This window comes from Erinaceus europaeus, chromosome 4 (genome assembly GCF_950295315.1).
Source record: "Erinaceus europaeus chromosome 4, mEriEur2.1, whole genome shotgun sequence".
Lineage (NCBI taxonomy): Eukaryota > Metazoa > Chordata > Mammalia > Eulipotyphla > Erinaceidae > Erinaceus > Erinaceus europaeus.
In genome coordinates, this window is record NC_080165.1 from 143,473,880 (window position 1) to 143,500,938 (window position 27,059).

Consider the following 27,059-nt stretch of genomic DNA (forward strand, 5'->3'; position numbering starts at 1 on the left):
AAGTTTCCACAAATTTCCTATGTTGAAGCAAACCTAGATCATCAAAATTTTGTTGGACATACTTTTGTCTGCTTTGAAAAATGTTTTCCACACAGCCAAATATGTTCAAGCTATTTGTTAAACTCTAGGCAGGGAACACAGTTGAGTCCCCTTCTCACTGAGGCAAGAGCCTCTCTCTGGGAATGCCACGAAGAAGTCTATGCCAGCAAGTATGATGACTGAAAACTTCTGTTCCCTTGTGACAGCTAACAGCTACCAGGTAACCCCATATATTTGCAGAGCAGGGTTTGGTTAGGGGCAGAGGCAATAGAGTGGGAAGAGGCAGTTTTTCACATGAAAGCAACTTAGGAAAATATCAAAGTTCCCTCCCTGCTATAGTCACTATAATTCTTTTATTTTGCCCTTTACTGGGGGATTAATGGTTTACAATCAACAGTAAAATCCAGTAGTTTGTACATGTGTAACATTTCTCAGTTTCCCACATAACACTTCGACCCCCTCTCGGTCCTCCTCTGCCATCATATTCCAGGACCTGGACCCTTTACCCCTCAGTCTTTTACTTTCGTGCAATATACCATAGTCACCATAATTCTAAATAAGCAGTCAGTATATTAAGAGATACTGCTCCTAATATAAGCCCCTGGGATGATATACGGTTAATTTACCTGTTCTCTGAGGAATACCACTCACTCTTAATCCAAAGCAAAGCTTTACTCCTTGCCTCCAGTTATTTATTTTCTTCCAGGGTTCCTTCAGAGGGATATCAGCCAAACGGTAAGTGAATGACTTGAAGTTTTGAAAATCCAAATGACTTACCTTCTTGTTTGTGAGGACTAGATGTAGTCATGTTTTAATTTATTTGTTTAGATTTCTATTGACTGCTAGTTCAAGGCACTAGCATGGTCCATCCCTCTCAGAGGAGGCTTCTTAAACAGCAACCCTGCAAACTTTGTACTATTTTGTTTGTCATTGGAGACTGATTTTTCTCAGAGTGTTGATGATGGAAGCTTGCCATCAGAAAATCTGGAGTTTTGCTCTGTATGTGTACCTGCATGCCTCTGCTGTGCACAGGAATAAGCCTAGAAATTATATCCATAAGCAGTCAGGTATACCCCTAAAAGAAGCTTAGGGCCCTCCCACCCCAATCATTTTTCAGTTCTCACGTGTGCTTACAGTTTATTATTTTTCTCATCAGGGTTTTGCTGAGGCTTTGCACCTGCATGATTCCACCACACCTGCCAAACTCTTGAAGGAAAAGGGGGTTGGTTGGTTGTTCACATTTTTTTGTTTAAGATTGAGGGTGGGAGATAGGAGAGAAACATAAGGAGGGAGAGACAGAGAGAAAGACAGAGAGACACCACAGTACTGCACCACCACTCATAAGGCTTCCTTAACCAAATGCTCCCAGGTGTTAACCAGGGACTGGAACCCTGGTTGCTTAATAAAAAAAATTTTTTTTTTTTTTATTGCCACCAACGTTACCACTGGGGCTCAGTGCCTGCATGGGAAAAAAAAGTCACCTCTTCTGGAGGCCTTTTTTTTTTTTTCCTCTAGGGCTCAGTGCCTACACTAGGAATCCACTGTTCCTACAGGCCATTTTGTTCCCATTTTTGTTGCCCTTGTTGTTGTTATTATTGTTATTGTTGCTATTGCTGTTGTTGTTATATAGGACAAAGAGAAATGGAGAGAGGAGGGGAAGACAGAGAGGGGGTGAAAAAGACACCTGCAGACCTGCTTCACCGCCTGTGAAGCGACTCCCCTGCAGGTGGGAAGCTGGGGGCTCAAACTGGGATCCTTAAGCTGGTCCTTGCGCTTCATGCCATGTGCGCCTAACCCAGTGTGCCACCACCCGGCTCCCTCCTGAAGGTCATTTTATCCTCTGGTTGCTGTCTTTTATTTGACAAGACTGAGTGAAATTGAAAAGGAAGAGGGAGCTGGGAAAAAGAGACACCCGCAGCTCTGCTCTAACACGTGTGAGACTCGCCCCTCCACCGCTGCCGCGAGGATGGGGGCTGAACTCGGGTTCCTGCACTTGCTAATGTGCGCTCAAAGGGACACACCACCACCTCCCCCTGTTGTTTACAACTTTTAATAACACTTCCAGTAATATTATTTTGTTGTTGTTGTTCATATGCTTAGCCCCTTCGGATTTAGGGCACATAAGCTTCTCAGATTTGTTCCCATGGAGTTTTCTTGGAGATTCAAATCACAGTAAAATGCCTATTAAAAACGCTCTAAATCAAACCCGGAAAACCGCACCCAACTCTGCACAGTCCGCACCTTTCCCTGGCACCACCTTGGAGTCACCCGCGGACAGCGTCTGCGGTGCGGTCCGGTGCCCGTCCGCTCACTGTGTGTTTCTGCCGTCTTGGTTGCTTTTTCAAATGTCATCTTGTTTGCCCTCTTTATTTCCCCTTGGTTTTTAACATGCTTTCTGAGTTTCCTCAGACAGATTTTTCACTTTTCAAAAAAGATGCCTTTTCAGTGCTAATAAAACTTTCATACTTGTCTGCTTAATCACACCAGCTTTACCCCCCTTTTTACTTTTTTTGTTTTTGGCTCAGAGGTATATGAACCATCTGTGCCTCTAAAACAGTTTGCTTAAATAGCCTCCAGGCAGATTTTATGGTTTTAAAGTTTTTTACTTTAACCTTCAGCCTGCTGTTAGCCATTTTCATCACAGTTTTAAAATCAGCCTCTTTTTGGAAACAACCGCCACTGTATGTGGTTTTCAGAAGGTGCTGGGACTGCAGAGGAGGTCACCGGCTGCAGCGAAACCACGTGGTGGTTTCTGCGCACAGCCACCTGGGACAGGTGGAGTCCTGGGTAGCCCCAGTGAGAGGCATACAGTGTGACATTCCGCAGAGTGATGAAGACACTGTGCATCTAGCATCTATGGCTGGGGAGATAGCACGGTGGTTACGCAAATGACTCCCGCCTGAGGCTCTGATGTCCATGTTCAAGCCCCACCACCAGCATAAGCCAGAGCTGAGCAGTGCTCTGGTAGGAAGGAAGGAAGGAAGGAAGGAAGGAGGGGAGGGGAGGGGAGGGGAGGGGAGGGGAGGGGAGGGGAGGGGAGGGGAGGGGAGGGGAGGGGAGGGGAGGGGAGGGGAGGGGAGGGGAGGGGAGGGGAGGGGAGGGGAGGGGAGGGGAGGAGAGATAGCATAATGGTTATGCAAAGAAACTCTCATGCCTGAGGTTCCAAAATCCCGGGTTCAATTCCCATAAACCATAAACCAGAGCTGGGCAGTGCCCTGGTAAAATAAATAAATAAATAAATAAATAAATAAATAAATAAATAAATAAATAAATGGAAGACTTAAATAAACAAATAAATATTTCTACATTATCCACCTACGATGTCAAGAAAAAGAAAGAAAATCGGAGTTTGCTCGCCCACTTATTTATTTCTATTTTGTTGTTTCTGAGGTCTCACTTCTCCAGGCTGACTTCCTCAGACAGACAGAAAGTGGCAGAGACAGAAACAAAGAGAGGGAAAGAGACCAGCCCTGAAGCTTCCCCAGTGAGGGCCGGGCGTGAACCTAGAGGGCACAGAGACAAGTGGGCACCCTTCATCTGCCAGTCCTTCGCTACCCATTTGTTAATCATTTTTCTAGGGAGCTGCCATCAGGATCCTAGGTACTGAGTGAAAAACCAGACTGAAAACAAAGAAAAAGAAGAAGAGGCGCAGAATTCTTTCCTTCCTGCCACACCACCGTGAAATGAGAATCTGAGAATCGCCCGCTCTGCCATGGAGACGGCAGACGTTCTGCACTGTTACCACTTGATCACAGTTGTTCAGTCTGGAGACCTGAGTGTCCAGGAATATTTCTTTATTCTGGACTTATCACCTCATCCTGTCTGGTGTTTCATTAATGCTAACATTGCTCTACACTTTCCTCTGTAATAAAACCACATCTCCCTACACCTGTGGGGTGGCGGAGGGCAGGCAAAGGACAGAATCTACTTTTTCTGCAGCTCTTTCCACCAAAAATGATTTTCTCCATTTATTTTCAGTCAACCGACCATACTCATCAGACATCATGCTCTGCTCTCAAATAAGTCTACTTTTCACCCCGTCTTTTCTCTGTTATTGTCTTGCTTTCTGATAGACTCAGTAGTTCAAACAGTTACGTTTTTCACACTTGCCATTTTTAAAATTCTTTTTTAGTGATTTAATAATGATTAACAGGATTGTAAGATAACAGGGGTTCAATTCCATACAGTTCCCACCACCAGAGTTTCGTGTCCCCTCTTCTCCATGGAAGTTCCTTATTCTTTACCCCTCTGGAAGAACAGACCGAAATTCCTTATGGGGTGCAGAACCTAAGAGTTCTGGCTTCTGTAATTGCTTCTCTGCTGTACATAGACATCGGCAGGTGGATCCATACCCACAGCCTATTTCTATCTTTCCCTAGCAGGCTAGGACTCTGGAGAATCATTTTATTGCTATTTCCTTACAGAGATGTTTCTACCACTGGGAACTACAGACCTCCATATACTCCATGAAGTTAAATAGTCTTAACATGCTCACTCCACAGTCCATGGAACTGAGTGAAAAGTCAGGGATGGCAAAAGCCAGCAGGCAACAAAGAAGCCTCGAAGATGGACTGAGTGAATTCATGAACAAATGGAAGGACTACTGTTCAAGGGGTATTTGTTCAACTGTTTTCTTGCTGTAGATAAAGTTTCATTCCTTCTCAAAGGAAATAAAATTGAGAATAAAGGATCCAGGTGGTGGTGTACCTGATTAGGTGCTTGAATTGCAGTGGCCAAGGACCCAGGTTCAAGCCCTCCCCAGCTGCAGGAGGAAAGCAGGGCTGCAGATGTCCCTGTCTCTTTCCCTCTCTCCCCCTCCCTTTTCAATTTCTGCCTCTATCCAAGAATGAATGAATGAATGAATGAATGAATGAATGAATGAATGAATGAGTGAATGAGATTAATAACGAAGAAATAGCAAATCAGAGCCAGAATTATATACTTTCCCCATATGTATTTACTTGGGAGCTGCTCTCTGCCCTGATCCAGCTTTCTGGTACTATTCATAACTCTGACACCATCTTCCCAGACAATATTTTTAGCCCACCTTCACGTTAGCTGTTGGGCCCAGGGAAAAATTAGTAAAGTCACAGGCCTGTTGGAATATACCTAAAATAGACTTGAAGACCCCAGATCTCATCTGTTATACTCTTACCTTTAGGTAGATGTTGTCTAGTAGTTAGTAAAGTCATAGGCCCCTTGGAATATACCTAAAATAGACCTACTAGCTTTTTCCAAAATGGAGACTCCAAATCTTCATCTGCAATATTCTTGACTTTAGGTTCCTGATTATTAAACAACTTGTTCTGCTTTAAATCTTAATGCTTTTTCACCACCAAGCTGCAGATGCTATCATGATGTGACATCAACCTGACTTCCCTGAGCAGATGACTTCACCACTGTCCCCTGGAACCCCACCTCGCCAGAGTCCCGCCCCACTGGGGAAAGAGAAACTGGCTGGGAGTATGGATGGAGCTGCCAAGGCCCATGTTCAGCAGAGAAGCAATTACAGAAGCCAGACCTTCCACCTTCTGCGCCCCATAATGATGCTGGGTCTATGGCATAAAGAACAGGAAGGCTTTCAAGGCAAGGGGATGGGATATGAAGCTCTAGTGGTAAGAACTGAGTGGAACTGTACCCCTCTTATCCTATGGTCTTGTCAATATTCCATTTTATAAATAATTTTAAAATTTAGCTACCTGAACCTGAGACATTCTGGATCAGGCTAAAACGCTATTTGAGTCCTTTGTTTTCCTCTCTGCTTTGCAAACATAGTTTCCAGCCACAGAAAAAGTAGCTTGACTGTGTAGGCAGAAAAACTAACTTTTTAAAAAAAATTTTTGGGAGTTGGGCAGTAGCACAGTGGGTTAAGCACAGGTGGCACAAAGCACAAGGACCAGCATAGAGATCCAGGTTCGAGCCCCCAACTCCCCACCTGCAGGGGAGTCACTTCAAAAGCGGTGAAGCAAGTCTGTAGGTGTCTATCTTTCTCTCCCCCTCTGTCTCCCCCTCTTCTCTCCATTTCTTTCTGTCCTGTCCAACAACAACGACATCAATAACAAAAATAATAACTGCAACAATAAAAAACAAGGGCAACAAAAGGGAATAAATAAAAATAGAAAAAATATTTTTAAAATTATTTATTATTAATAGCTTATTACAAGATTGTAAGATTACAGTGGATAGTTATATACCCCACTCTCCCAAAGATCCCCACCAGAGTTCTCACAAGTCTTAACAGTTTGCTTGCAGCTGTCTTGTTTGAATTTCTTTTCCTGTTTCTGGCAAGTTCATGTAAATCAGATCTCTAGATTCCACATAGGAGTGAAACCATCTGCTAGTTGACTCTCATCTCTTTATTTCACTAAGCATAATCACCTCCAGTTCCACCCATGTTGTCTCAAAGGACACAATATCATCTTTTTTGGTTGCAGAGTAGTATTCCATGGGAAATATACCCCCTAACTTCTTGAGCAGGCATGTAGGCTGCTTCCACTCTTGCGCTATTGTGAATAATGCAGCTCTGAACACAGGGCTGCATATGTCCCTTCTTGAGTGTCCACTGGATAAATGCCCAAGACTGTGGTATTGCTGGATCATAAGGTACTTGATTTTTATTTGAGAAACTAACTTTAAATGGATAACAACAGCCTCATCCCATCACTGATGGAGACCCAGACCTCTGCCTCCACACATCCAATGTGGTCCTTGGTCAACTTGTCCAGGCCACGTAGGCTGATGGATTCTACTGGATTATTATCTGCTCTTGTAACTGCACCATTGGTCCTCCTCCTAAGTGAGCTAATCTATGAGACAACCACAGCCCAATGTCTCAGTTCTGTGATCTCATGTTCTAAAGGGATAGAAAGTCCAAAAACTCCAAAAGGGATAGAAAGAGCCAGAGTTTTGGTCCTGGCACTAATGCCAATATTTTAATAATTAGATCTGCCAAAGTTGCTGGTTCTGGATAGAAGAAGTAGTTCATCTCAAGGCTTGATGATGACTGGTAACTATATTTCTAGCTTTCAATCCACACTTGGATTTCAGATTTATTCTTCCACATGACAAGAATAGAAGGGCGTGATACACTGTCTGTGTAGAAGAAGATAGGGAGCAAGTGGTGATGCACCTGGTTAAGCGCACACATTACAGTGCACAAGGACCCAGGTTCAAGCCCCTGGTCCCCACCTGCAGGGGGAAAGTTTCATGAGTGGTGAAGCAGGGCTGCTGGTGTCTCTCTGTCTCTCTCCCTCTCTATCTTCATCTCCCCTCTCGATTTCTCTCTGTCTCTATCCAATAATAAATAGAAATATGTTTTTAAAAGATCTTTTAAAAAAAATGAGATAAAGATGGGATGAAATGGGAAAAATGACAAGAACATTTGCTGTAGGTTCAACCCACCTGAAAGAATGCTATAAATTGGGTCAGTTGCATCAGATAAAAGATGCTGTTTGTTATTTTAATTAGTTTGGGTTGGGTCTTGCACTACTTGCTTTAATAACCTTGATACACATAGTCACCAGCTAAGTCTACTCTTAGAATAAAATGAACTTCAGTATTCCTTTACCCAAGATGCTCCCTCCAAAGTTACCATCATCCAATTAATTCTAATGATAGAGTTTGGGAAGACCTGGAAATGCTATAAGCCTCCCAGCCCGAGACTTGAGTTTTCTGTGGAATTTGCCTTCTGAGACTTGAACTTCCCCACTTGAACTCTACCCCACAGGAAGAAAACTGCTAAGTCAGGACACTTAACCAACGATGTTCATATCCTCTCAAACCTTGTACCCCTTCAAAAAATACCTAAATTGTTTCAAAACAATTTGCTACTGGAAGACATTTCATAACTATGAATGAATAATTCAGTGAGTATCATATTTTTAGTTTTCTATTGCCAGACACACGCAGCTTTGATGGGAATGCTGTCGCCTTTCTTACCCCCCAAATTTCCTTTGCATCCAAGAACTTAAATGTATTACTTTCCTGACACAGATGCAACCAATAATGAAAATCAGATCATGTCAAGCACCCAACTCAACACCTTTTAATACCTGCCATAACTCTTCCAATAAAACACGAGTACATCTCCAGCCTAAATAATCTGATCTCTAATCACCTTGTTCATTCAACACCAAGACAATCTGAATGTCTTAGTGTTATTAAAAAAAAAAAAAAAAAAAAGTCTGTCCGTACCTGCCTTAGGGTCTGTGCTTTCCATGTACTTCCTTCCTCTCCCCCCAGCGCCCTTTGCTACAACTCCTTCACTTTGTTCATACTCACACATTGCCTCTTTAAAGATCATTTCTGGGGGCCAGACAGTGGCACACCTGGTTGAGCACACTTGTTACCAAGTTCAAGTCCCCAGTCTCCACCTACAGGTGAGACGTTTCATGAGCAGTGAGCAGTTCTGCAGGTGTGTCTCTCTTTCCCTATCTTCCCTCCCCCCTCTCAATTTCTCTCTATCCTAAAAGAAAAAGAGAACTAAGAGGATGGAAAAATGGCTGCTAGGATTTGTAGTGCAGGCACCAAGCCCTAGCAATAATCCTGACGAAAGAGCGACAACAACTCACACCATGGTGCTTTCTGCGGCCACCATTTATAATACAGCACCCCGCTCTTCATTCACCATGCTCTTCTTTTACAGCACTTATCACTACTTGAAATTGTACCACATACATATTTTATCAACTTAGTGCTTATTCCCTTAGAGAAGTTTTCTTTTGTTCAACAATATATCCAGCAAAGTTAAAGAAAAAAGAAAAAAAAAAAGCAGTGGCCAGTGCATGACAAGGGCTCAATATATAATTTTATTTTATTTAAGAATGAGGGGGCTGGGTGGTGGCACACCTGGCTGGGTTCACATGTTACAATGCACAAGGATCCAGGTTCGAGCGCCCAGTCCCCACCTTCAGGGGGAAAGTTTCACAAGTAGTGAAGAAAATCTTCAGGTATCTCTGCCTCTCTGCCTCTCTGCCTCTTTCCCTTTCCCTCCCTCCCTCCCTCTCAATTTCTGGCTGTTTCTAGCCAATAAATAAAGAAAGATAATAATTTTTATTTTTTACCAGAGTACTGCTCAGCTCTGGCTATATGGTGGTGCAGGGAATTGAACCCGAGACTTTGGAGCCTCAAGCATGAGATTTTCGTTGCATAACCAATTTGCTATCTACCCCTGCTCTAAAAAAAATTTTTTTTAAAGAATGGACAGGGGCCAGAGAGAGAGCTTTGTCATGTGTGTAGCACAGATTCAGGCTCCAGGATCATATGAGAGTTTACCAAGACACTGGAGGAAGCCCCACTGCTGTGGTATCACTCCCCTTGTCTATCTTTCTCTGTCCCTCTGTCTGAATGAAAGAGTGGCCCACGGTGGTAAAATCAAGTATGCACACAGCCCCAGCTCTCACAACAAAGAATGAATAGACAGTGTTAGGGACACAGCTGAGCACGGAACTTGAATGCCTGGACCTCCAGAGGTCCTGAGACTGGTCCCCAGCACCACCAAATACCAGAGTTAAGCAGAGTTCCGGTCTCCTCACCAATCCCTAGTAGAAAAAAAGCAATCACTTCAAAGTCAAGATTACTATTTTTCCACAATCAAAAGTAGCCAGACACTTTTAAATATATTTCAATGTATTTATGAAGAAATTTTCTGGCATGCCCCCAAAGCTCTCTCATGAATCAGTATAATGTTCCCAAAGCACATTTGGAAGTAAAAAAAAAAAAAAAAATTCATATTACTAACTATATTTTCCTCTATGAGAAGATGAATTAAGCAGAAAATACATTAATGTCTGAATTTATAATAGAAGTGGTTAACCCCTAACCATAGCAAATTAATGAGGAATATTTTACATGGAAGGATTAATCAGGGCTCTCCAACACTATGCAATTTGACATTTTGAGGACTTAATCATGAATGAATTTTATTCCTATTCCATTATTTACTTTTCATCATGGGGATGTCTTACAAAGATACTTTGCTTTAAAATAAATGTAATCCTTGAGCTTACTCTTGCTGCTTTAAAGAACTGTCATTTTAAATAATACACAGCTGTTTAAAATAGTCCTCCGAGAAGCAATGCTACTACAATCATGTCATATCTGGGGCAAATTCAGTTCAAGCACTGAGAAAATATCAACATAGTTGTAGTGAGTCTGAAGTGTGAATCCCAGAAACCTGCCGTTAACAGTGCGTAAGAAACACAACTTCCAGGCAGCTGTGATTACTGGACATGGGCTTCCATCCCCGGCCATTGATTATCTCTATCTTTGTTACAGACTACAGGAGTTTCATTTAACTAGAGTGCTCAGTAAACTGCAGTAGTTTAAGCATCTTTTATAGATTCATTAAAACATTGATCTGCCTTCTAGTGCTTGTAGCTGTGCCCTGCTCTGGCCCACAGCCTGTGTTTACAGAGAAGGCAGAAGACTGATGTTTGTAACCTACAAAGGCAGTCTGTCAGGAGACATTAGATTCCACTGTGTGCACACCCACTCAAAGAGTGGATTGTAGCGGAGGGAATTTCCTACTCTTCCGTAGTGCAGAAATCAAGTGACCATCTGCAGCAGGACTTTCTTTATTCCCTCCTAATCTGTAACAACATGAACAAAGAGCTATGAGTCCAAGGAACAAAGCATTACACATGGCTTGCCCAGTTTACACTTTTGCTGATGTGTGTGAATGTTACGCTATGGTATGAAATGAGCAAGAAATAAGAATAATCGTGAGTGTGCCTCTAGCCTGCATCGTATGGCCTGCTTGAATATTAGGTTTGGTGAACAGACATAACAAAAGTGTATGAGCAAAATGCTGGCCTCCAACCAATGACCTAAAACATCTCAAGGCGAGCCACCTGGTCCTTCTTCTGCGTGCACCTATCGAGCTGTTTAACATTGGAAACAAAGCACATGAATTAACTGAGCATAATTACAATCCTAGAGAAATGCACAATCATTTTCCCCTGGCTTCTTTGGACGGATGATCAAGTCCTCATAAGATGTGTCTCCCTCCCCCATCTTCATTAATGCCTCATGACATCTTCCTTTTAAAGTCAGACACAGAGAATAACTATGAACTGGATATGCTATCCGATGGGATAACACATCAAAGCGGCCCATTAGTGAATCCTTTAAATGCCCGTTCTCTAGATAAAAAGTAAGCACCGTTGCGAATTGGGCGGTAGTGCAGCGGGTTAAGCACAGGTGGTGCAAAGCGCAAGGACCAGCGTAAGGATCCTGGTTCAAGCCCCCGGCACCCCACCTGCAGGGGAGTCACTTCACAGGCGGTGACGCAGGTCTGCAGGTATCTGTCTTTCTCTCCCCCTCTCTGTCTTCCCCTCCTCTCTCCATTTCTCTCTGTCCTTTCCAACAACAACAACTGCAACAACAATAAAAAAAACAAAAACAACAAAAGGAAAAATAAACATATATAAAAAAACAATGGCAACAAAAGGGAGTAAATAAATATTTTTTAAAATATTGAACACTGTTAACAGCCAGGTGAGATACTTGCCAAATGCAAGTGACTGACTGATAAAGAGGACGCAGGTCCCACATCACTAGGTCCCTTCCTGAGCATCTGTTTCACTGCGCTGTCCAATGCCAAAAGAGACAACAGAACTATGAACTCAGAGGGGCACATTCATCACCCTGCAGCGCAGTCACCAGGACACAATGTAGCTGATGCAATCCGACACTGGTTGATGTAGAAGGGAGCATGCCTTTCAGATGGATTGGACAATTACTGTCAGTTCAAATGAGAAAAGCTTGATTTAAGTGTATAGCATTAGCTCTAACCAGAAGAATGGCCTGAGACTGACTGCGTCTGAAAAGTAATATTCAAGCAAATATGTCAATAGCTCTGTGTATTGACCCCCCCCCCATGACTGGGTTCTGATCTATAAAAAATCCTCCCCTCCTCCTGCTCACTGAAATGAAACACTGAACGGTGATGGGGGGCTTGGAGCTATTCGGAATTTTGATCATCTCTTCATATTTAATTGAAAGCGTCTATTTTTTATTCAGAACTTGATGACTCGTTTGAGATCACAAGTCAGCATTATTTCTCAGGTTCTTCTACATTCTTCCAAATTATGACCCATTAAAATTGATTCATAAAGGTAAATATAATCATGAGAAATACAATTATAAACCTTCATTTTATTACAGAGATGCTTTTTTTTTCTCTCAGTAAAATGGCATTTTACAGGGTTGGCAAGATAATTCACACGATGGTGCAGCTATTTCGTCAAGCACAGGAACCAGGGTCCAATTCAAGCTCCCAACGCACTGGGAGAGTCTTCCATGTTGTGGTGTCTTTCCCTCTTTCCCTCTGGCTCTCCCTCTCTCTCTCTCTCTCTCTCTGTCTCTCTCTGGAGCAGTGAAGGCTCATTGATGACTAAAATAAAGCCCAGGCCTGTTCCTGTCTTTTCAGTACAAACTTACTTGCCCCATTCTGTTTGCTTCCCTTAGTATTTCTCAAATGTTTTCTTCCAAGTTGAACACTTCCAGTGTTCTGATAGACACAGAGATGACATGCCTGCCCTTCAAGTTTCTGTGGCTTCCTAGGGCACTGTGTGATTGACTTGCAGAAACTCTGCCCTTGGACCCTTTCTGGCTTTCTTCAAGAACCTGAGCCTCCTTTCTGCTGACCTATACCTTACAGCATTGCTCCGAACAATGCTGCTCTGACACAACTGTGAATATGCTCAAATGGCTGGCACCCTCCTCCTCTGCTCTTGCTTTTCCCATAGGTCCTCACTGGCAGCAACTCTCTGATATTCTACTCGATATTTCGAAATACCAGAGAATTCAAAAACACCTGGGTTCCTTTTTCTTTCCCCAAAGTTTTCTGCAGACTCCCCCTACCGTTTTTTGTTTGTTTTTTTGTTTTGGTTTGTTTTGTTTTGTTTTGTTTTGTTTTGTTTTGTTTTGTTTTGTTTTTGTGACTGAACGGGAATTCCGCTACTGGTCTGCAGACTAAAGCCCGGGTCACTCTAAACAGAAGTCACCCTAAATAGTGAACCGTGGCAGACTCTGCAGTGTGGTTCCAATGGACAGTGAAGACGCAAAGGAACCATCCTCAGGCGGGAGCGCAGGCAGACAAACCTAGCAGGCTCACTGGCAGCCCATAAAAACAAGCTGAGTCCTCTCAGAGTACACTAGAAGTCACCGGGCACTTTGACTTGTCTATAACGATCTTTGCAAGCATTGCCAAACGCCAGTTGGTAGCCTGATTTTCAGTCTATCAGAGGACACTAATTACAGGTAATTTATTAATGTCCTTGCCCAAACCTTCATGAATGACAGCCATTTTGCAAATTAAATTTTACAGGTGTTTAAAGGGGGGGGAGGGAGTAGACAGGTTAATCACCAGATTAACAGGCAACTGTTACACATTTCTTCTGCACTAGTAAGTTCTGTAATTAAATCTAAATCTCTTTCTCAGTATATCCAAGTTGAATCAGAAGGCCAATAGTATACATACTTGGTTGTCAGAAAAGTCATGATGTATTTTTCTGGTTTTCAAAGCAAAAAATGCATCATGACTTCTCTGTAACCAATAAAATATATCTAAAAAAAAAAGGTGATGTATGCTACCAACATGCTCTTCCAAAAGAGATCTCCTTTGTAAAGAGGCAACTATCAGCAGCTGGACGGTGGTTCACCAGGTTAAGCACACACAGCATTCATTACGCGGAAGGATACGCTCAGCAACCCAGGCTTGAGATCCCTCTCCGCACAGGCAGGGGGAATGCTTCACAAGAGGTGAAGCAGTGATGCAGGTGTCTTTCTCTCCCTCTCTTCTCTCAATTTCTCTCGGTCCTATCATACGAAAAGAAAAAAAAAAAAGGCCACCAGAAGCAGTGGATTCGTAGTGCACCAAGCCCCAGTGACTGGAGATGAGAGAGAGAAGGAGAGGGAGAGGGAGAGGGAGAGGGAGAGGGAGAGATGGAGAGAGAGAGAGAGATGGAAGAGAGAGAGAGATGGAGAGAGAGATGGAGAGAGAGAGAGAGATGGAGAGAGAGAGAGAGATGGAGAGAGATGCTACTGTCTATCCAGGCAGTAGGTGTTATAAGGTTTTAAAAGTAACAGAAATCCTTACTATGCAATTGTCACCTCATTGAATAGTTTTTTTGTTTTTTTCCTTCAGGGTTATCGCTGGAGCTCAGTGCCTGCACTACGAATCCACTGCTCCTAGAGGCCATTTTTTCCTTTCTGTTGCCCTTGTTGTGGTTATTATTGTTATTGTTGTCATAGCTATTGTTGTTGTTGGATAGGACAGAGAAAAATCAAGAGAGAAGGGGAAGACAGAGAGGGGGAGAGAAGGACACCTGCAGACCTGCTTCACTGCTTGTGAAGCGACTCCCCTGCAGGTGAGGATCCTTACACCGGCCCTTGCGCTTTGTGCCATGTGCGCTTAACCCACTGCGCTACCACCCAGCCCCCTGAGTAGTTTTATTATGATGATAATTGTTAGGAAATCTAATGGCATCACCTGCAAATGTTTTTGTCTAAATAGCTTTTTGATTTTTAGCTTATCCTGAACCTTTCTCTTATCTAAAGAGGTTTCTTCCTACGATGGCCTGTAGGGGAATAGCAACATACAACATATTGAAAAAGTATTTCAATCTATTCTGGTTTCAATTTGTAGAAAATCTAGAGTAGGGAGGCCAAACTCTGGTGCTCTTGGAAATTTTTATTAACTTTTATAATGTCAGTGCCACTAGTCCATAGAGAACATTATAAACTGGAGGTATGAACAAAGAAAGAAAACACAACCTTTACCTTGCCTGTGTTGACCATTTGTCTTGAGTTTTGATTTCCTACTTGATTTGCAGACATGAGTTTAGACCGAAAGGTATTTTCCACGCAGAAAGAAAAAAATTCAACATAGGATGTTTGGAAATGACTATTATTTTGTGCTTGTGTTTCTTACATGTTTTTAAAGAGTAACCGTTACAAGGGATGACTCCCTGAGGATATAATTCTTTACGTTTTTATTTATTGGATAGAGACAGCCAGAAATTGAGAGAGAAGGGGGTGATAGAGAGCAAGAGAGACAGAGAGACACCTGCAGCCCTGCTTCAGCACTTGCAAAGCTTTCCCCCTGCAGATGGGGGCCAGGGGCTCAAATCTGGGTCCTTGTGCTCTGTAACATGTGCACCCAACCAGGTGCGCCACCACCCAAACTCCTGAGGATGTAGCTTTTAAGTGTCTATTGTTGTGCAAAGTAAGAATGGCATTAACCAGACCAAACAATTCCAACCTCTCTCTTTTTTTTTTTAATATTTATTTTATTTATTTATTCCCTTTTGTTGCCCTTGTTGTTTTATTGTTGTAGTTATTATTGTTGTTGTCGTTGTTGGATAGGACAGAGAGAAATGGAGAGAGGAGGGGAAGACAGAGAGGGGGAGAGAAAGATAGACACCTGCAGACCTGCTTCACCGCCTGTGAAGCGACTCCCCTGCAGGTGGGGAGCCGGGGTTCGAACGGGGATCCTTATGCCGGTCCTTGTGCTTTGCGCCACCTGCACTTAACCCGCTGCGCTACAGCCCGACTCCCCCAACCTCTCTTACAAAACTATTTTGCCTCTGCAACTTTCCAGCTGTCATTAACTCCTGGGCAAGAAACAAGGCCAGAAATGTTCATACACCCTTCTCTACCCTATGAGCTCAAAAAGAGGTTGGAAAAATGAGTGAGGCAGTAATTGAGTTAACTATAAGGTTTCTATATTTAAATTATGAATTAACACTATACATGTCTTAGAGCCAACATCCTGAAATGTATAAACTAGTTTAGTTTCCTTGAGTGAACACAGCTAATATCCATAGTGCCCTCTTTGCAAGAGCACTTTGAAGAAAGCCTATATGCTTATAGTAATCCAAACATGCCTTCAAATAAATTTTTTCATTTGGCTTAAAATTCTCATCTTTTTTATTTTCTTAATCAAAAAGTGAGTTTCACTCAATCCCACTTCACAGTAGCAGGGTTGGCATGTGAAATATTATGTGATGTTCTTCTTTTTTTTTAATTACTTATTTATTAATAAGTGAGTAAGAAAATCAGAACATCTCTCTGGCACACAGGATGCCAGAGGTTGAACTCATGACCTCATGTTTGAGAGTCCAGTGCTTTGGTCCAGGATGTGACCTTTTTAACACAGTCCATCACAGCAGACACAAAGAGACCCAAAGAAAAAGAAGACTGGAGAAGTAAATGCAATTTAAAGAGACAGTTTTCAATGGGTCTTCATTTGGAGAGTATTTTAGCAATAAATCCATTCCTGTCTCTAGACCCAAGCATTTATTTGTGAAGAGGGGAGCAGGGGAGCCACAGACACAGCTGTCCAATTTACATTCACAAATGCAGGTGTTGCTCAGACACAAAACAGAGGTCAGCTGAGTACTGCTCCTAATTAGCTTTTCTACTAGGCTTTTTCTTTGTAAAGTTATGCATGCAATTTGGGTTCAACTCAGAAACCATTTTTAGATCCCAGCATGCTATCCACCAAGAAGCGAGCTGTCATTATAAAGCATAATTTACAGCATAGTTAATTTTACATGTTTTTTTTAATCTACATTATACCTACGGCAAAATTCTGTTCTGAACACACATTATTCATTGTACTTTCCATCCACTTCTCAATATTTAAAAATGTAGATTATTTTTTCAGAAAATCTTTTATGTAGAATGGAAAGAATTTTGCCCATTTTCTAGGATTAAGTTCACAACTTTAATAATTAGGCCTAAGGACTTTGTTAAATGATACAAGAAGAGCGTAGCTATTTGCCATTGTATTCAGCAGGGAACACCCTGGGGCTTATTACAGCACTTCTTAGAAATGGCAGGATGGAGACTGGTATCTAATATGATCCATTAGGAAACCCAAGCCCTAAATGAAATGACCACAAAACCCTATCAGTTAACAGAAATGCAGCAGCTGTACATGTTTATTGTAATACAATAGGATATTGTTGCAGAGATAACACTTCTTAAAAAAAAAAAAAAAATCCAGCAAGCAATGTGACCAGTTTCTCTATTTGAAAAATGAGAAGATGTAATATGGCAGAGCTTGGGAATACATAAGTAAGCGTGAAGATTGTAGAGAAGACAGATATTGTATGTACACTAATGGGCTGCTGGGATCAACTCTCAAAGTCACTGGCTAAACTTCAAGTCCCTTTTAGGTTTGACAGCATGTTCAAAGACCTACCCTAGAACCTCCTGCCAAGAAGTATAAGGCAATGGTCACTCTCACTTCTCATTTCACCTACTGTGCATTCCAAAACTAATTCTTACATTGGCTCCCAATTATCATTTTTCAAAACTGTATGCTTTGAAACTTTAAATTCCCTTTGACCTTAATTGTATAATGATGCACATACGTAGACACATATATCATGTGTGGGGCTGGTTTTTCGTTTTTTCCAAATTTAAGCAGGTGTCTTTCTTCAAAGGACTGCTAAAATAAGATTGCTTTGCAAAGTGTATCACCAGGATAGTGACAAATTTATCTTGGTTGATTTTATTCACTACAGGCAGTCCATCAAAATTCAGAGCCATAACCATTCAGAATCATACAAAGAAGGAAAAAAAAAAAAAAACAATGGCTGTTCTATGGCCATCTTTTAGGATGGAATGCAAAGTATTCTGTGTGGTAAGTAAGGCTCTGAAGACAAAAGCACTGGGCCCACTCCTGATATTGCTACTCCAGTGCACGTCATTCAAAATGGAGCCCCCCAGAGTCTCAGAGAGCATTTTAATCCCCCCCTATTAAAACAAAGTGTATCTCCCATGTGTTGTTCTAACCACCCGTCTCTGAAACCTCATGGCCTCTCACCAGAGAAAGTGAATTCAACTACTGAGTGTTGGAAGAGGACTTCAAACATTTTCTTACTTGCCTCTCTGTTCCAGTGAAGACGAAGAGTCTAATTCTTATAGATTCACCTCACTGCATTCTGCAGCCTAATGCTTTCAGCATTATGTTTTTGGCAGAATAATGGGACCCAAATTTGCAGGAGATAATTTGCTGCAACAGTGCTTCTAAGCAACGCAATGAGCCCAAGATTAGCATTTCAGGATTACAAATATCAGACTTTTAAAATAAAGATTGTTTGCTTCAGGAAAGCACAGATTTTGATCTTGTATTATAGGAATGCATAGCAAAACTGTGGTCAATTTTATGAATTAAAGAAGCTTTACAGATCAATGGAAAATAATCAAGAACTATCAATTTACTCCAGTGACTGGTGACAAAATGCTACAGCAGCTCTTCAAAGATTATGAAAGAGAAAGAGAGAGTGTGTGTGTACATGTGTGATTGTCAAAACATCATGCACTTCATTTACCATCAATGGTGACTATTCTAAAAGGACACTTTAAGATCTGAAAGCTTTAAAACAGAACCATAAACAAAAATTAAGCAATAATGGCTCTTCTTGTGTCCATCCACCCTGCTTCTCACAAGGTTTGGCTGTGTGAGCAACGGTGGTTTGTGAAATTTGTTATCTTACCTGTTCTCAGTCTCAATCAACTTTAAGGTAAATGTGTCAAGGGACACGACGTTTTTCTTGACTAGAGTTTGTGGGTCAGATCTTAGTAAGGAGCAAGAGCCATGTTTTGGTTGGGAGCCGGTCTGAGTGGACTGAAGCTAGTTCTGGCCATGCTGCCATGGTGACTTTCTCAGCCTTCATAGGAGACATCTACCACTTAGCTCTCCTCATTCCCGTGCCTACATTCTACTGCTGGAGAGGCGCTGTCACTTAGGACACCAGCCACCATCACCAAGTCCTCATCAGATTGCATTCACCCTCTCAGAATTCAAATACCAAGAGAAACTGAAGAACAGATTATACATTAGAAGGGGACTCCTTATCCCGAAAGGAAAAGTATGACAGAGAAAGAGAACAGACAAAACTGAGAGAGGGGGGGGAAACAAAACAAAAAAACAAACAAAAAAACCGGTGTGCAGTGTTTTCAGCGGGCAGCTAAGAGGCGCATGCGCACGGGGGTCAGGTGCGGCCTGCGTGGCCGCTGCCTCTCTAAGGTGCTCTTACCTTGTTTCTCTTGAAGTAGGCTCGTCGGCAGGCGGCAAAGCACTTCTCGCTGCAGAAGCTTTTCACCTCACTTCCCATACTCAGGGAATAGCGCTTGATTCCCACTTTCTGGCACCAGGCACACATTATTTGTACATTTGACACATCATCTTCTATAATAAAAGTATAAGAAAAATGTTCATATCAGAAGCAAACATCCCTTCAAACTTAGACATACCCCCGAACCTGTCAGAGCTATCTGAAATCTGATTTTTTATTCAGTAGACCCCCCCCCCCTTTCTAGCCAAGTAAGATATAACCGGCATTAGGTGGGAAGGCTCAGTGTGCCCCTTTTTATTTATTTTTATTTTGTTTTATGTTACTTGTTTTGTGGTTGACTTCTAACTTTCCAAGAGGCATCGTTTACTCGAAAGAGCCAGAGCCTGACTGTATAGTCATGAGGTTCCTAGAACTCTTAGCCTGGGGCAAGATGCTTCATCTACCTGGTTAATGAAGTCTGTGAAATGGCCCATTTCTGAAAGGGTCCTGCTGAAAGCTGACAGGCTCTGCACTGGGTGGGACTCCCCACACTAACTGGAAAGGGGATGCCCTATGTGAACCCTGACAGTCAGAAGCCAGACTCAATATTTGCAGGCTCCCTATTACTGTTAAGTGATATGGGGTGCTGTTTACTCTTGCAAATATTAGTGATTCCCAAGTGACAGGGTCGGTCAAAAAAAGGAAAGATCTGAGGCTAGCTTGTGCTGCAGGAAAGGCACGAGGCTGGCTGGCTCAGCAGTCCCCCAGATGCAGCCTCTGCGCACTGGGGTCCCCATGAAGGTGCAGGCCTGATTTCGATTCTCCTCCGCCTGATGCCTGTGATGCGGAGCTCAGCCCCTGCATGGAGAGATGGCAGCGGGGGTGTCAGCCCTAAGACCGAAGGTCACAGGCTACCCAGTTCTGTCTCAAGCAAACTGGCGGTCCTTCCAGCAGCTGTAGGACCCACCCATCACCCATGTCTCTGGAGATGCTTGGAGTATTTTTAGGGAGCGTGAAAACATTTTCACATTTAGGATGCTCTTTGCTTCCCTTGGTGTAAGAAGAAAGCAAATTCAACTAGCGCAAGGCCATGACGTCATCACTATTACTGTTTCAAGTGAAGAAAGCTTTTAACGGGGAGTCCATATGTGCTGAGTGATGTGTGGTACAAGTGGTAAGGAGTCAGGATAAGAATGTGATAATGACATTCAAATGGCTGAAGTCTTGGAAATACTGGCCACTTTGGGAAGGAATAAAAGAAGACTTTTAAGGTGGAAATGTAAGAGTAACACCTCCTGGGAGCCAGGTGGTGACGCACCTGGTTAAGCACTGTGCATGCTACAATGCACAAGGATGCGCGGGGGGGGGGGGGGGGGCTTCGTGAGCTGTGAAGCAGTGCTGCAGGTGTCTTTTTTCTCTCTATCTCCCTCCCCTCTCTCAATTTCTCTCTGTCTCTCTCCAATAAATGAACAAATAAAAGAAAGAAAAACTCCCTGTTCTGTCCTAGGAGTGTTTGCTATAGTTTGAATGGTCTTAGTCTTCCCAGTTGAAGATGTGTGATTGCTATTTTTTTTTCTTTATTTTATTCTAATGACAGAGAGATACAGACCAGAGCACAGTTCAGCTCTAGTTTATGGTGGTGCTGGGGACTGAACCTGGGACCTAAGAACCTCAGGCAGGAAAGTCTTGAAAGAAGCATTATGCTGTCTCTCCGGCCTGTATGCATAATATTTGTTACCACTCCTAACTATCTGACTTCTTCCTCTAAGGGTATTTTGTTTTGTATTGTTTTATTAATTCAGACTTCTGCTCCATATATGAATGACAATCACAAAATCCCCCACAAGCTCTGAAATCATATCATGTGACTTTTTGAATAAAATCCCCAAAGACTAATTGCTAAGCAATGCCTGGTCCATGAGCTGTTGACATATTCATGGTTCATAGAGTTTGTCATACAATCATTCCATTTCCAGAGAAAAGATCTGGTTTCAGGCAGAGAGATCACCAGCCTGCAAAATCAGAAACAAACTAATTTGTAGTGCAGTGGTATGGTTTTCCCCAAGTACCATCACTCAGAACTATGTACAGCATTCTGTTTACCTTAAGGGAAAAAAATTGTTATTTTAATGACCACTCTGATTTCAAAATGTACGTATTATAATTTATCATTAATTATCAAAGGTGACAGTGTAAAAATGACCTTTGGTGCTAATCAGACATTGATCAGAAGATAATTTTCCTTGGAGTTATAACATGAACCCAGGTATGATACAATCACTGAACTTAACAGCTTTCTCTATTCACACGAAGCTTTTGTTTATACCTTCTGTAATTCCTAATGTAACATCTGTCTACACCTTACCTGGTATGTCAACTAGAGAACTTTATCATTTACCTCAGGGCATGAAAGCATTATTAAATTAGTTTTAGAAATAGCATGTTTTAAAAACACTCATCTGTCCTTACTGAAGTAACTAGAAGTAATAGTTTATATTTCTCTCAATCAATTAACTACTTTTAAAAAATCGTAAGTTCCTGAAACAGAAGATGATACAGTAGCATTCTCACAAATGATCCGCTGGCAATAAGCTTGGTGCTGATGAAATCTGAAAGAAGGAAACAATCTTAAGGGGCAAATAGTGGGGTTTCACAATTCAAAGAGGAGACCCCCACTTCCCAAAGAATCACTTTAGACCATGCACCGCGCTTGCTTCATTGTTTCTTCCCTTTAAACCACCTAGTTTACGAAGCAAAACACAAGCTTTTTAAATACTGGGTCCTTAACGACTATGAACTAAAACTGAGGGACGAGTGGAATAAAGCCACTGGCAAGGCCTGGCATCTGGCCGGTGCCCTGGTCTGGCCTGGCAGAATGCAGCTGGAAGCAAGAAGGCAGCTTGCAGGTCTTTCTCAAGCTTTCTTCCTCCACCACCAGAGAGACCCACTTGTCTGTCTTTATTTCTTTATTTCTTTCTTTATTTTGCCTCCAGAGTTATCACTGGAGCTTAGTGTCGTGACCACAAATATACCACCGCTGACGGCCATCTTTTCCTTTTTTTTTTTTTTTTCTACTTTATTTGATAGGACAGAGAGAAGTTGAAAGAGGAGGGGGGGAGAAAAAGATAGACACCTGGAGACCTGCTTCACCACTTGTGAAGCGTCCCCCATTGCAGGTGGGGAGTAAGAGCTCAAAGCTGGGTCCTTGCCTGGGTCACAGAACAGTAGGTGCGCTTCCCCAGGTGCCTCCCCTGCCCAATTACCACGGGGATAGCAAGGACACTTTCTTACAGCAAATCTAAGATATAAACAAAAAGCAGAACTATAAAGCAGATCATTTGTATAGAATCTTTCTACTACAAAGCAACAATATGGGAAGATGGAGCCAGAGAGACTGCACTTTCGCTTTGTATCTGGCAGTGATACTCTCTGAATGGTGGTTAGCATCTGTCTCTTTAAATAAATTATTCAGTATTCCCACCTGTCTTTCATAAATTCCATTTCATAAAGGCAAACACTTTGGAAAATGTCCATCAGATTTCTCCTTCTCTGTCATCAAACTGTTATCAACAGTTGACAATCCAGGGAAGAATATGATAAGTAAGTGATTCCAGAAGTTCAAGGGAAAGAAATTCAGATTATTTCAGGTATGTCAACTCTTATTAAAGTCATACTAACATCCTACTTTAGAAAGCAACTGTGATTATCTAAATTAACTGTGTCAGCTAAAACTTAGATAGCAAATTCAGCTACCAGACATGCAACAGCACCCCATCTTGAAACAGAATGGCAGCATTCCTGAATGCAACAACAAATGCAACAACAAATGCAAAATACCTATAGCACTAAATCACATTCCCAAAGGAATAGTTTGTATAATATGATACAATGTTCATAGGATAATATATAAATAGGCATCAATCGTATATATGTTTCAATTAGTTGTGGAAACTTTGTACCACCTCTTAATGAATTAAGTGAAATGTCTAGGGCATTTTGTTTCTAATTTGATGTTCGAAGAACTATAGGACATTACATTGCCAGAGGAGAGTTTCAGATTAATTATTCTCAGATGGAATCAAAATTACATTTGTTTATCATAGTGCAGAGAAGTGTGAGCTCCAGCATTTCTGGAATGCTTTGCAGAACTTCATGAAATTGCCTTATCTGGGGAGCGGGTGGTACCACATTTGGTCTAAGTGTACACATGCATAGTGTGCAAGGACCTGAGTTCAATCCCCCAGGCCCCACCTGCAGGGGAAAGTTTTATAAGTAGTGAAACAGTGTTGCAGGCATCTATCACCCCCCTTCCTTCTCAATACCTCTGACTTAATCAATCAAATCAAATCTCTCTTTAAAAAAAGGAGGGGGAGGGAGGAGGAGGAAGAAGAGGAAGGGGAGGAGAAGGAGGAGGAGGAGGAGGAGGAGGAGGAGGAGGAGGAGTAGAAGAAGAACAAGAAATTGTCTTATCTTGTCAGGGATGGAATGCCAAACCTTGCACCCTCATTACTCGGGTGAGACCTTTCCTTTCATAGTACTCTCTAATTCCATTCCAGGAGGTTCACTTCCTAAGAAAGTCCCAAAACCTAGATATAGACCAGGTCCCGTGAGATAGAGCATATGTTCACATGTATCCATAAATTAGGGCAAAATATATACCTGAAAGCAAAAATGCACAATAGTCTATAGTGAGTCAGTATCAAGTTCATAATGAAATAGTGTCTACTTAGACTTAGATACCCTCCTCACCTACTTCCTATTACAGTTCTCTCACTCCAAAGCTAACCTTAGCAAAGCAAGGACTGCAAAACTTGATTAAGGGCAAGAGACTGGCATACTTTAACAATGACTCTTTAGTCACTATCAGGCCACCCCATCAGCTGGGGTCCTAATGGGGGAGTCCTGAAATTCCCAAACAGACATGATGGGCCTAGACCTCAAATAAATCCCTCTCTCCATTGCTACTGGTCATTTCTATCAAGAATAACAAAATAAACCTCTTTGTGGGCCCCCATAGGACCTTGCCCTCAACTTGGATCAACAACAGTAGAGACTGTACCATCCTCCAAAGGGAGGATGGACAACATACTCTGTGCTACACCTGAGGAAGATGGGTCGATACTGGGGCAGCTTGGAATGTTCCTACTCATGACCACAGAATGTGAGCTCAGATCTACAGGAATGCAGAGGTCACATAGGCTCCTAAGCTGAATATGGGCCCCAGATCACATCAAATCGATGGGACTTACAGTTAACAATATTTATACCCCTTTCCCATATTAGGGAGCTACTCTCTTCCCTGATATAGCTTTCTGGTCCTTTTCCCAGCCATGACATCATCTCCGCAGATAATAACTTGGATCCACTGGCATATCAGATTTCAGGCTCAGGGACAAAAAGAAAAAGGAAAAGAAAAAAAAACAACTAGTATAGCCATAGACCCTTCGGAATTTAACTAAAATATGCCTACTAGCTATCTACAAAATGGAGGAACCTCCAACTCTTCATCTGTACTATTCCAGCCCTTAGGTCCATGATTGGTCAACAATTTGTTTGGCTTTGTATGTTAACTTTCTTGTCAACCACCAGGTTCCAAATGCTAGCATGATGCCAACCAGACTTCCCTGGACAGACAACCCCACCAATGTGTCCTGGAGCTCCAATTCCCCAGAGCCCTTCCTCACTAGGGAAAGAGACAGACAGGCTGGGAGTATGGATTGACTTGTCAACACCCATGTTCAGCAGGGAAGCAATTACAGAAGCCAGACCTTCCACCTTCTGCATCCCACAATGACCTTGGGTCCATACTCCCAGATGGTTAAAGAACAGGAAAGCTATCAGGGGAGGGGGTGGGACACAGAGTTCTGGTGGTGGGAATTGTGTGAAGCTGTACCCCTCTTATCCTATGGTTTTGTCAATGTTCCCTTTTTATAAATAAAAAATTTTAAAAAAGAAAAAAAAAAAAAAGAAATTGTCGGGGAGTCGGGCTGTAGCGCAGCGGGTTAAGCGCAGGTGGCGCAAAGACAAGGACCGGCATAAGGATCCCGGTTCGAACCCCAGCTCCCCACCTGCAGGGGAGTCGCTTCACAGGCGGTGAAGCAGGTCTGCAGGTGTCTATCTTTCTCTCCTCCTCTCTGTCTTCCCGTCCTCTCTCCATTTCTCTCTGTCCTATCCAACAACAACAACAACAATAATAACTACAATAATAAAACAACAAGGGCAACAAAAGGGAATAAATAAATAAAAATTTTTTAAAAATTAAAAAAAAAAAGAAGAAATTATCTTATCTGATGACTTTTAAAAATCAAGCATGGTTACTAGCCAGTGATCTTCTGGAAGTATTTGAATTGGTTGTGAGCATGTATATTAGCCTGCCTGGGCAGAGAAAAGTCCCGAGAGTCATAATAGGTCCCAGTGGTTAAACAACAGGTTCACCACCATGGAGTACTTTTCATGGGAGTCCAAGACTGAGAAAAAAAAATTTTTTTAAATACTTGCTGGTGATGTTTCTCTCCTCCAACGATCCCTAGAAAATGCATAGCTAGATAATCATTTCAAGACTGGAATTGTATCTGAGATCATTTGTAAGGCACTCTGGTGTGACTCCTATGTTCCCCATGCCATGAAATGAAAACTATGGCCTGGGTAACACTCTGTAAGTGAACACTCTGTCAATCTACTGAAGCAACTATATTTAGGAACAATAAAGATGCGGCTTGGAAGGTAAGCAAGAAAATAGAGTTTGGAGGCCGGGTGGTAGCGCACCGAGTTAAGTGCATGTAGTACAAAAAGCAAGGGCCAGCGCAAGAATCCCAGTTTGAGCCCTCGGCTCTCCCCCTGCAGGGAGGGTCGCTTCGCAATCAGTGAAGCGGGTCTGCAGGTGTCTGTCTTTCTCTCCCCTTCTCTGTTTTCCCCTCCTCTCTCCATTTCTCTCTGTCCTATCCAACAACAACAGCAGCCACAACAACAATAACAATAATAGCAACAACAACGATGGGAAATGATGGCCACCAGGAGCAGTGGATTCGTATCACAGGCACAGAGCCCCAGAGATAACCCTGGAAGCAAAAAAGAAAAGAAAAGAAAAGAAAAGAAGTAAGGAAGAAAATAGGGTGACCGTGTGCTTTTTTTCACTCCTCAGAACAATTCAATTCTAAAGCCATGCAAAAGTCTCTCCAGAGTCCTCTAGAGTTTCTGTACAATTGTTTCTGTTCCAAAAATGAATATACTAGGAAAACTAGAGAAAATCTGAACCACTGAGCCAAAAAAGAAAATAATGATGACTAGCCATTCTTCAGCAGGTGCCAGGCACAGTGGAAATTCTTTAAATCTGTCTTTTTTTTTTTTTTTTAGTTTTTATTTATTTATTCACTTTTGTTGCCCTTGTTGCTTTACTGTTGTAATTACTATTGCTGTCTGTCTTCGTTGTTGGATAGAACAGAGAGAAACGGAGAGAGGAGGGGAAGACAGAGAGGAGGAGAGAAAGACAGACACCTGCAGACCTGCTTCACCATTTGTGAAGCGACTCCCCTGCAGGTGGGGAGCCGGGGCTGGAACCGGAATCCTCACGCAGGTCCTTGCGCTTTGTGCCACGTGCGCTTAAGCCGCTGCGCTATACCACCCGACTCCCTGTCATTTTATCTTAACAACAATTACCAACTCTAGAGCAGGTACTAGCCTTGTCCCCTTGCAGATGGAGTGAGTCTGAGAAATTAGATCGTCTGCTCCGACTCAGACAGTCAGTACACACCAAACCCTGGATGAAGACTTGGTGATCAGACTACAAGCCCAAGCTCTCCTTGCACCTTTAAGACCACAGTCCTCCTAAGCGAGTCTTTTCAATCACATCACCTTCTACGGATGACACCATAGAACCACTATCTTTTTTTTTTTAGTCACTATCTTTAAAAACAAAGAACTATCGAGTAACTGGGTAAATTTCCCTAA

The 27,059-nt window shown here is 42.3% G+C and overlaps 1 protein-coding gene across 3 annotated transcripts in view; it reads right to left on the reverse strand.

Moving 5' to 3' along the window:
• SOBP (sine oculis binding protein homolog) overlaps positions 1 to 27,059 on the reverse strand; it is a 255,276-nt gene that overhangs the window by 181,168 nt on the left and 47,049 nt on the right. For all 3 annotated transcript variants that reach the window (XM_060190676.1, XM_060190677.1, XM_060190675.1), the window contains exon 4: positions 19,095 to 19,246. In XM_060190676.1, the coding sequence (XP_060046659.1) occupies positions 19,095 to 19,246 (152 nt within the window). The remainder of the gene's footprint in view (positions 1 to 19,094; positions 19,247 to 27,059) is intronic.